Here is an 11,852-nt window from a genome sequence, read left to right as displayed (position 1 = left end):
CTATCACCCTCACCTTGACCTCCTTCCACCTATTGCATTTCCAACGCCCCTCCCCCAAGTCCCTCCTCCCTACCTTTTATCTTAGCCTGCTGGACACACTTTCCTCATTCCTGAAGAAGGGCTCATGCCTGAAACGTCAATTCTCCTGCTCCTTGGATGCTGCCTGACCTGCTGCACTTTTCCAGCAACACATTTTTAGCTTTGATCTCCAGCATCTGCAGTCCTCACTTTCTCCAGTGCAAGGATAAGGTGACCACCAGGGGTTGGTGGAGAAGGAGGCTGCAAGAAGAACAGGGGGCAAAGGAGCTTCAAAAGCAGGAAAAGGGAGGTGACAGAAAAAGAACAATTTTAAACTTGCCAATCAAAAGATATTTCTTAATGGGAGCTGGGAAAAGGTGAGATTACTAAGGATCTGAATTCATTGCAGCTCAAAGTGGAATTTCTAGTTTAATTTGCAAATGTTCACAGGGTACAACAGAGGGAGAAAGGTTGTGGATGCATTTGGAATAGACCCTGTGTCATTTGTTAAGTTTAAACCGAAGATTGTGGTATGAGATGTAGGAACAAATGTTTAGCTGGCTGGTAAAACTGTTCTCGTTTTGTGTATATGCAATGGCAATAGCTGGTCAGTGTCCATGTACTGTACACATGTAAATCAAGGGTGAATTGGTGATGGGATACTTCCCTCCGTAGAGGTATTTCAGTATGGATGCAATCCGTTTTGGAGTTTAGCGATTCAGGCAGAGGACTGTCCCATCACTTTAGGTTAACTCGGCATAGGTGGCAAACATGATCTTACTGATGCCACCCACAATTCCAGAGTGAAAATGTAAAAGTTAAATGTAAATCCATCCATCTCTTTGTCTACAGAGGTGTCATTTTTTCTCTGGGTTCCATTTCTGCGTACTGGCTCACTCCAATATATTTATATTTACAGGCACATGCATGCACACACACACCTCGCAATCTCGGTTTAGAAGAGGGGTGACTGGACCCGAAATGTCGGCTTTGCTTTGTCACCATAGATGCTGGCAGATGTGCTGAGTTTCTTCAAGTTCTCTTTTTCAGATTTCCAGCATTGACACTTGTTTCATGAAAATGCTCTGAGTGAGAGTAGTCCAGAGCTGCCATGAAGGAGTTAGTTCCTGATAAATCATGCTTAATGAATGTATTAGAATTGTTTGAGGAGGCAACAAACAGGATGGATAAAGGGGAACCAGTAGATGTAATATATTTAGATTTCCAAAAGTATTTAATAAGATACTGCATTTTAAAAGATATGACCCTGTGTTATTGGGGGAGCATTTTTGATGTAAGACAAAGAGGTAGAATAATTGATGGTGCATTTCAGGATGGCAACCTGGAATTAGTGGAACGCCACAGTGAAAAGTGTTGGGGCCACAATTAATCACAATATGTATTAATGACTTCTGTGATGCAAGTGAGTGTACTATTGCCACATTTGTGGATAATATAAAAATTTACGTGAAGGCAAGCAATGGTGGTGATACAGAGTCTACAGAGGGATGTAGACAGGTTCAGTAAGTGTGGGAAAATATCGAATTACAAAATATAGAAGCTGAATATTATTCAAATGGACAAAAACTGCAGAAATCTGAAACAGAATAATTTTGAGAGTCTGCGTTCATGAATCATGAAAACCTCGCATCCAAGTTCAGTAGCGAAGAGAGAACGCAAATGTGATTTTGGTCTTTTTTTCAAAGGAAGTAGAATTTTTCAAAAAAAAAAATGAAGTCTTGTATAAACTATACAAAGCACAAGTCAGAGCACACCTAAAATCCTGTCAACATTTTGGGGTCCCTTATCTGTGGGAAAATATTCTGGCATTTGAGGCAGTTTGTGAGATTGATTTCAAGTATGGAGATATTTTCTCATGAGGGGAGGTTGAGTAGATTAGGCTTATGCTTATTTACATCCCAAAGAATGGGATTTTGACCTTTTGAAACGTGAGATTCTTAGGGGACTTGACCATTGCAAAGGACTGAAAAATGTGTTGCTGGAAAAGCGCAGCAGGTCAGGCAGCATCCAAGGAGCAGGAGAATCGATGTTTCGGGCATAAGCCCTTCTTCAGGAAACTTATGCCCGAAACGTTGATTCTCCTGCTCCTTGGATGCTGCCTTCCCTGCTGCGCTTTTCCAGCAACACATTTTTCAGCTCTGATCTCCAGCATCTGCAGTCCTCACTTTCTCCTCCATTGTAAAGGACTGTCTTTTTATTTTTGTGTCTTTAAAAACTGTGGACTGCATTGAAAAAGAACTTCTTAAAAATTGGTTTGCCAGGATGGCTGTGCAATTTTACAACAACGAATATGATACCTGTCATGAACTCTGTTTCTGTGACTGTAGGTTCCTCCTGATGTGGAGCTGAGGAGTTGTTTACGAGTGAAGCTGATTAGTTCTTGTCTCACTGAGCAGGTGAGAACTGGAATCAAGTTCCAGAGACATAGGCAGAAAGAGAGAAAGATACATGTTACAGAGACTTAGACACAGAGAAAGAGAGAGCGAGGAAGACACAAAAGAGCATTTAGTGCGGCGGGGTGTAGAATGTTTGCTGCAGTACCTTTGGTTTCCTTGAGTATTTATTAGAACTTGTTCTCGGGTGGATTGTACAGAACTTGCAGAAAGAATAAGTTTGGTGCATTGATCCAGCTTTGCTCAGTCATACTGTTGTGCTATTTTTCAAATCTGTGGTAAAGCCACTTCCTGATGATAAGATGGGAATGAAACAATTGAAAACATCAGTCAAGTTACTTGACGGTGTTTGGCAGACATGAGAAGATGTTGAACTTACACACATGATTTTACATACAATGGAGAATACTGCAGATGGAAATGAATTTTTATTCAAAAGGTATTTCCAAAAGTCAAAATTGACAGTGCTTAATTAATCTGTGTTTAATTGTGCATAGTACATGCAGAGAACTTCTCAGTCATGTATCGTCCTGTTACTAGAAAAGTGGCAAAGCTAACACTGTTTTATATCAAATGATCAACTCATCATATGGTTTAGCAGATTGCCGGCAGTCAGTCATTAATCCTGTAAAGTTTTACACACACAATGTGTTGTGCCCACAAACTGTTTTGACTGCATGCAACACAAATCTACACCAGTAAAATACATGCTGTTTTCTCACAAGCAGGAAGGCATGCGTGTTCCCATTTGAGAGTGTCATTTCACAGAATGGGGTCTTGTTGGTCTTTCAGTTGTTGCAGTCTAAAGTCATTATGTTGTTGGGACAAACAAGGAATTTCCAGAATTGTCTTTGATTTACAACATTCATTGCAAGTTGAGTTTGAGTTTTTTTTCCCTCTTTCAGCAATTTCTCCTTCACCTTGTATCACTTGCTCCAAATCAATAATATGATTGCGGGATTTCGCACGAGCCCTACTTGTGCCTGTGGGCAATGTGAAACAATCATTGTTCCATGCCAACTCAGGCCCACTCCAACACAACTGTAAACAGATGACTTTTGAAAAAAAAATTAATACTGCTGCTATCTGTGGTGGAGAAAGATGAATGCTGAAGGTATTTGACAGGGGGTCCGTCTGGTAGGATGCTTTCACCTGGATGGTGTCAAGCTTCTGAAGTGTTGTTGAAGCTGCACTTATCCGCGCATGTGAGGAGCATTCCATGACACTCCCAACTTGTGCCTTGGACATGTTGGACAGGCTTTGGGGAGTCAGGAGCTGAGTTACTCCCTGCTGATTTTTTGCCTGCCCTTGTAACCATGGTAGTTTTGAGAGCTGGTCCAGTTTAATTTCTGGTCAATGTTAACCTCCTGGTCATTGATTACGGGAATTCAGCATTGGAAATGCCATTGAATATTAAGGGGTGAAGGTTGTACAAAAACATAGAAAACAGGAGCAGGGGTAGGCTATTTGGCTCATCAAGCCATTCTGCCATTGAACGTGAACTTGACTGATTCTTTATCTCAGTACCTTACCCCCTGCTTTCTCACCACGCCCGCTTGTCACTTTCAGCCTTTTGAAAATGCCCTGTTTCTTTCTTAAACATATTCAGTGATTTTGCCTCCATAGTCTTCTGTCATGGAGAATTTCTTCGGCTCACCACCCCTGAGTGAAGAGGTTCTCACCATGTCAGTCCAAAATGACCTACTGCATATCCTGAGATTGTGACCCCTTGTTATGGACCTCGTGCGAGGTAAAACATTATCCAGTATATCCAGCCTTGTCAAACATCTTTATGTTTTGAAGAGATTCCCCTCTTGTTCTATAAAACCCCAGTGAATAAGACCCAGTCAACCCGATATGACAAATTCTGTGTGACACATCTTCCATCCCCAGAAGTTTTGCTTGGATTTTATGATACCAGCTAATGATAATTTTGGGCAAGTCAAATCCAAGAGTGAAACCTGGCTGGATAATTGACTTCCTTGGTGGCGAAGCTTCACAAGGCAATTATTCAAGATAGCATTAGTACTCACGTGGACAATGATGGGTTGATTACGAAGAGTCAGCACGGATTTTTAAAGAGGAAGTTGTGTTGAATTAACTTGCTGGAGGTTTTCAAGATGAAGCAGAAAGGGTTGATGAAGGGACTGTTTTTGCAATATAATTGGACTTACTGAAGGATTTGTTTCAGTGCTGCATGATAGACTTGTGAAGAAAGGTATCAGTCATGGCAGAAAAAGAATAGTAGCAATCTGGATACAAAATTGAGTGATTGGAAACAGTGAAATGGTGAATGGATATCTTTCAGGAGTTCCCAGGTATCAATATTGGGACCCTTGTTCCTGCTGATATATATAAATTATCTGGATCTTGTTGTGCAGGAGACAATTTCAAAGTCTGCAAATGGCTCAAACATTGGAAGAATTGTAAACTGAGTTAGTGTGGAATTCCAAAAGCACGTGGTTAGGTTGATGGAAAGGTAGCAGACGAGATTCAAAGCAGAGAAGTGTGAGCTTATGCACTTTGTTTGGAAGGACATTAAAAGATAATTTTATATAGAGGATACAATTCGAAAGGGAACACAGGAGCAGGCAGGCCTGGGTAGGATTGATATGACAGAGAATTTGATACAGCATACAGTGTTCTTGGCTTTTTAAATAGGGGCATGGAGCACAAGAGCAAGGAGTTAATGTTGGCTTTGTACATTACACTTGTCAGACCTTAGCTGGAATAATGTGTACATTTGTGAGCATCGCATTATTAAAAAGATGTGACTATGTTGGAGAGAATGCAGAAGCAATTTTCAACGATAGTTCCAGGAATGAGGAACTTCAGTTCTGAGGATACATTGAAGAAGTTTGTTTCAAAGTCATGAGCAGGAATGGAGAAGCTGTTCCACTTGCAAATGGAAAAGGAATGAAAAGGCATAGATTTAAAGTGATGTGAGAAAAATCTTTTTCACACTGCAAATAGTTCGGGCCTAAAATGCATTGCCTGAAAATCTGGTGGAGTCAGGATAAAATAAGGCATTCAGCAGAGCATTGGATGACTACTTGTGTACAAATTGTATGTACAAATTTGTTGATGGATCCATTGCAGGAACATTAGGCTGAATGGCCTCCTTCTGCAATTCACTCATGCAATGACAGATCATGTTTTCTTTTTGCAGTTTGGCTCCCATGGTGGTCACTCACTGAACATTTTCACAGAGGCTGCCAATATTGTTTTCAGAATACAGGTTTATCACACAAAAGAAAGAAAACAACAAATCTCTCTTTCTCTCTCTCTGTTTCTCTCCTACACCTATATTATACATATATAGACATCAAAAAGACAATTTGGGGAAATTATAACATAATCGCAAAAAAAATTGAGCGCTTTCCCAACTATGTCCTTTTCAGTTACTCATTCTTGAACTATTTGAAGTATCGCTTCTCTCTTAATTTTACAGTTCTTTGATCAAGTTATTCTTTCCAGCCTTCCTTCCTGTAATGTGAAGCAGTTAAGGATTTCTTTTCAACTGTTATGGCTTGAAAAGAGTTTTGTTAAGTTCTGATAGGCTTTTGATTTCTATCAACTGAGAAAGCCTGGAGACTTCAAGAAACTAAACTTCACAGTGTCAAGGCTTCTCCAAAGTAATAAAAACTGCCCGCTTGCTCGGGTGATTTATGTGGAACTTAACATACCAATGGCCTTGACCCTCTGTTTCTTTATCATTAAACTCAACTCAAGTTCACTGCTGAAAATAATTTTCTGATCATTATTTTAAAAAAACTGAATGCTAATGTCCATTTTCTCTCACTTTTGAATCGAAGTTCCCAAATAATGACAATATATATGCTGTGTTGAATTTATTAATGCAAGCATTTTTTTGATAAATATTTCCCCTCTACCTTGAAAGAAGATTTGACTCATTTTGATAGCTTTCAAGTTTGAGTGGTATGATTCTAGCATGGTGATTCTTGTTTTGTTGATTCAGAGCAATGGTTTTAATTGTGTGCACCATATTTATCTAACAGGACATGAAATACATACTGATAATGGTGGATCCAGATGCCCCGAGCAAGGAAAACCCCAAATACCGTTTCTGGAGACATTTGTTGGTGACCAACATACTTGTAAGTGGTGTCTGATTATAGTTGTGCAGCCAAATTAACTTACGCACAATTCAGCATAACTTATTTGGAAAAAAAAATGACTTTGAGATCTGATTTTGTTCTTTTGTTTTAGCTAAACTGCTCACAGCAACTTAGCATTAATGAAATACTGCCCTCCCAAACAACAGTCACAAATTCTGATCATGGTATTCTCTGTTACGAATGTTTCATTTTGCTTCTGTAAAGAAAACCTCTCTCAATGGACAGGATCTTGTAGGTCCCTGTGGATTACGATGAGATTTGTTCCAGAATTGTGCGAAAGGTCCATTGAGGCCTATCTGAATATCAGGAGAAAGTGAGGACTGCAGATGCTGGAGATCAGAGCTGAAAATGTGTTGCTGGAAAAGTGCAGCAGGTCAGGCAGCATCCAAGGAGCAGAAGATAGAGGGAGGAAGAGAGCTTCTTCAAGGAAGGCATCCTTGCAAGAGGATTCGCAGTAGGTTAAAATCCTGGAGGAGATTTCTATCTGAATATCAGGACCATCTCGCTGCATTTACTGTACAGTTGTCGAATAATGGTGCTTGATTCTTGCTTGGCAACGAAAAATTAATTTGAAGGGGATAATAGCTTGTTAAATAACTTGTTAACATGACAATTCACCTCATTATTATTTGGCTCCTCACCTGAATGAATATGCGAAACATCATGAAGGGCATGGATATGGTAAATACACAACGTCTTTTTTCTGGGGTGGGGGCATCCAGAATTGGACGGCATAGGATTAGGGTGAGAGGGAAAAGATATAAAAGGGATCCAAGGTACAACCTTTTAATGCAGAGGATAGTGCATGTATGGAATGAGCTGCCAGAGGAAGTCGTGGAGGCTGGTACAAGTACCCCATTTAAAAGGCATCTGCATGGGTATATGGGTTTAGAGGATATGGGCCAAGTGCTGGCAAATGGGACAAGATTAGGTTAGGATATCTGGTCAACATGGATGAATTGGACCGAAGGGTCTGTTTTTGCGCTGTACATCTCTATGACTGTAAGAGAGGCATTGAGAATTCATGTCAGGTGGCAAAACCCCTGTAGCAGTTACTTCAAGAACCAGGAGATAGAGGCAGCAGGCATGAATTTTAGAACAAAAGTGAACATTGATAAAAGGAATGTGATGCGTATGAAAAAGATCACCAAGAAATATTCATATGTTCAAAAAGATTCAAATATTTATGATAGTTTATGTCTGCAAGTGGAAGATTTGACAAAGAAATAAAAACTAGGATAACAAAAGGGATGGCCATGTTGTGTAAGACAAAATGATTGTTGACCAGAAGTCTGAACAAAATGTTCAAAAATAGCAACTTATGAGGAGCACAATTTGAAGTGGTGTATTGTGTGCATATGACACTTGGATCTTAGAGAAAAAGGAGACCAACTTGCTAAATAGCTTTGAACTGTGAATTTAGAGGAGAATGGATAGAAAACATTCCAAATGATGATATATAGAGGAGAGTGAATGAAGACTGAAAGTTGTACACAATTAGGAAAAGCCTGAGAGACTGGGTGCTCTGAGGAAATGACCTTGCAAGAGACACAGTAGATCAAATGTTTTGAAGAAAAGTAAAGGAACATCCATGTTGGGTGTCTTGAAAATTGAAGGAAGGTTTGGTTCAATTAAAAGAAAAGAATGGGATAAAGAGATATGGAAACAATATGAGCCAAGGACCACCTTCAGCCTGAAGACAAGGCACATGATATGATGATGACTGGGTTTTAGGCTTTGCCTTTTGTGAAATATCCCTCCTTGGCTTGGACAAGGATTTATAATTTAACCCGTAGTCCCATACGTAGGTGGACCACATCTTCAACTCTGTTTTAATTGTTCATTTCACAACATAACATGATATAGTTGGTGTTATTTAGGTATGGATAATGATGTTATTTTGACTTGATTGTTGCTTATAATTGGGATGGGTTGAAGTTATTGTTATGAGATTCTGTTATAGAGGACTGATTTAATCAGTACATCTTGTCCAAGAATAACGACTGGATTCTGTAAGAATGGAGCGAATCAGAAAATAATGTTGTCAAAATGTGGTTGCACTGTATCATTGAAATTTAATTTGGATGTAATTTATTTGGATTGAACTTTAACTCTCTAATACACATTTGTCAAATGAACAGCCATTCTGTCCATTCAGCTGTGGAACCAGAGCAGATCAGTGAAATGTAGTCTCAAGTTCTTTCTGCTGCTCGTTGAAAGAAGCTTTGAGAATCTTAACCCGATGTATGCAGCCAGCAGAGGTAGCAGCAACACAATGGAGTTGCCGGTTGTGGGAATGTAGTGGCTGCAATTGCAGTGAGAGCCAACTTTTGGCAGAGATATCAGTTTTCATGAAGTTGGTACAATGGCATGGTTTCTGCTTGGGCAGACCCAAACATGTCCGTAGCTTAAAGAAAAGCTATGGATTGGTCATGATTTGGAGACAGTAAGGACTGCAGATGCTGCAAGTCAATGTCGATAGATGTGAAGCTGGAAAAACACAGCAGGTCAGACAGCATCCGAGGAGCAGCAAAGTCAACATATTGGGCCAAAACCATTCGTCAGAATTGATGAAAGATTTTGTCCAGAAACATGTCTAGATCTCTGAATGAGCAATTCACTTCGTACCATTCTCCTGCCTTCTCACATTCTTTCTTTTTAAATAACAGGTTAATTCCCTTTTGAATGCTTCGATTCTACATCCCTCACATACTCAGACAGTGCATTCAGACCTTCTCAACCTGTGTGACAAAGCTTGATCTCATTTCTTTTCCAAGTGGAAACTGTTTCCCCTGTCGACTCTGTCTATATTGCTTGTGATTTTTGATGCACTACCTCTGTCAGGTCTCCTCTTGTCCTTCTTTTCTTCAAGGAGGATACTCCGAATGTCATAACCTAATCGGCAACAGTTCTTAGTAATTATGTCTTCACCTTCTCCAAGGCCTTTACATCCTTTCCAAAGTAAGTCTCCTGGTATTGAGTGCAGTGCTCCACCTGAACACCTGCCTTGTATAAGGTCAATGTAACCTGACTGCTGTTGTACTCTCGATCCCGATGAATAAATCCAACTAAACTATATGCTTTATTAGTCACTCTCAATCTGTCCAGTCAACCTAAAGGTTACACAAGAACTTTAATTTCCTCTTTTCTTTATTTAATGTTGTTAATCCACTTTCTTCTTACCAAGATGAATGACTTCATATTTTTCTGTAGTGAATGGAAACTCAGGAAGGATGTGCCTGATGACCGGGGAGTCAAGTGCCAGGGGTCACAGTGTAAAAATATGGAGTAGACTTTCCTCAGAAAATTGTGAACTTGTGAAATGCTTTGCTACAGAAAGTGGTTGAGGCCCAAATACTCAATGTTTCAAGGAGGAGGGAGATACAGTGATCAAGAGATCAGGGTGTACAGGGAGAAAGCGGCAACAAAATACTGTATTGGATGACCATCCTTGATCATAGTGAACGGTGGTATTGGTTTGAAGGCCTGAATGTCCGACTCCCTCTTTCTGTTATTCTGTACTTAATCTGACCCTCATCTCTTAATTATAACAATTTGTCTGTGTCCTTTTGAAGTTCTACACTTTCCTCTTCTCAGTTCACAGTTCTTCCAGGTTTTGTATCATCTGCAAAGTTTTGAATTTGCTCTCTGCACAACAAGACCTGGGAGTTAATATACATCAGGGAAACAAGGAACCCAACACTGACCCATCGGGAACTCCGTACCAAGCTTTAAATGGAATCAGTTGAAATTTCGTCTCATCACACGCATTTGGTCACGAGCTCCAAAACAGGTCCGTGAGAAAGCATTGTACAAATCCAACATTTTATTTGATTGCGTTTTTCATAACATTCCATAAATATATAGTAGAAGTAGATGAAGGGAAAAATGTATTTCTATTTTAAAAATAACTTAATTTCACTGTGGATCACTGATGTATTAAAAAAGAGGAACCAATAGTGGAACATATGGCCATTTCTACTCCTGTGAATATTTGCTGTCAAAGTTACGATAATATAATAGTCATTTCATAGAAATATCCTGTGCATATTGTGTTTACAACACTATCTATGTCTGTTACCACACCTTAAGCCTTGAAGTGACTCACAAAACTAACATATATTGAGTTAAAATTCTGGACCCAAAAAGCAGGAAACGTTTTTGTATGCTTCTTATTGCACTGAAGGCTTTATAGAGTCAGAGAGTCATAGAGATGTACAGCATGGAAACAGACCCTTCGGTCCTACCCGTCCATGCCGACCAGATATCCCAACCCAATCCAGTCCCACCTGCCAGCACCTGGCCCATATCCCTCCAAACCCTTCCTATTCATTTACCTATCCTGATGCCTCTTAAATGTTGCAATGCACCAGCTTCCACCACATCCTCTGGCAGCTTATTCCATACACGTACCACACTCTGCATGAAAAAGTTGCCCCTTCGGTCTCTTTTATATCTTTCCCCTCTCAACCTAAACCTATGCCCTCTAGTTCTGGGCTCCCCGACCCCAGGGAAAAGACTTTGTCTATTTATCCTATCCATGCCTCTCATAATTTTGTAAACCTCTATAAGGCCACCCCTCAGTAACCGACGCTCCAAGGAAAACAGCCCCAGCCTGTTCAGCCTCTCCCTGTAGCTCAGATCCTCCAACCCTGGCAACATCCTTGTAGATCTTTTCTGAACCCTTTCAAGTTTCACAACATCTTTCCGATAGGAAGGAGACCAGAATTGCATGCAATATTCCAACAGTGGCCTAACCAATGTCCTGTACAGCCGCAACATGACCTCCCAACTCCTGTACTCAATACTCTGACCAATAAAGGAAAGCATACCAAACGCCGCCTTCACTACCATATCAACCTGCGACTCCACTTTCAAGGAGCTATGAACCTGCACCCCAAGTTCTCTTTGTTCAGCAGCATGCCCGAGGACTTTACCATTAAGTGTATAAGTCCTGCTAAGAATTGCTTTCCCAAAATGCAGACCTCGCATTTGTCTGAATTAACCTCCATCTGCCACTTCTCAGCCCATTGGCCCATCTGGTCCAGATCCTGTTGTAATCTGAGGTAACCCTCTTCGCTGTCCACTACACCTCCAATTTTGGTGTCATCTGCAAACTTAATAACTGTACCTCTTATGCTCGCATCCAAATCATTTATGTAAATGACAAAAAGTAGAGGGCCCAGCACCGATCCTTGTGGCACTCCACTGGTCACAGGCCTCCAGTCTGAAAAACAACCCTCCACACCACCCTCTGTCTTCTACCTTTGAGCCAGTTCTG

General features: G+C 40.4%; 1 protein-coding gene across 6 annotated transcripts in view; it reads left to right on the top strand.

Annotated features, from left to right (window-relative positions):
* Nucleotides 1-11,852, top strand: part of LOC122543027 (phosphatidylethanolamine-binding protein 4) — a 465,175-nt gene that overhangs the window by 137,098 nt on the left and 316,225 nt on the right. For 5 of the 6 annotated variants that reach the window (XM_043681207.1, XM_043681206.1, XM_043681208.1 and 2 more), the window contains exon 4: nt 6,452-6,550. The exons of the other annotated variant lie outside the window; for it this stretch is intronic. In XM_043681207.1, the coding sequence (XP_043537142.1) occupies nt 6,452-6,550 (99 nt within the window). The remainder of the gene's footprint in view (nt 1-6,451; nt 6,551-11,852) is intronic. 6 annotated transcript variants of the gene reach the window in all.

This window comes from Chiloscyllium plagiosum, chromosome 42 (assembly GCF_004010195.1).
Source record: "Chiloscyllium plagiosum isolate BGI_BamShark_2017 chromosome 42, ASM401019v2, whole genome shotgun sequence".
Taxonomy (NCBI): Eukaryota; Metazoa; Chordata; class Chondrichthyes; order Orectolobiformes; family Hemiscylliidae; genus Chiloscyllium; species Chiloscyllium plagiosum.
The sequence above is the reverse complement of the archived record's forward strand: the minus strand, read 5'-3'. Positions and strand labels throughout refer to the sequence as shown.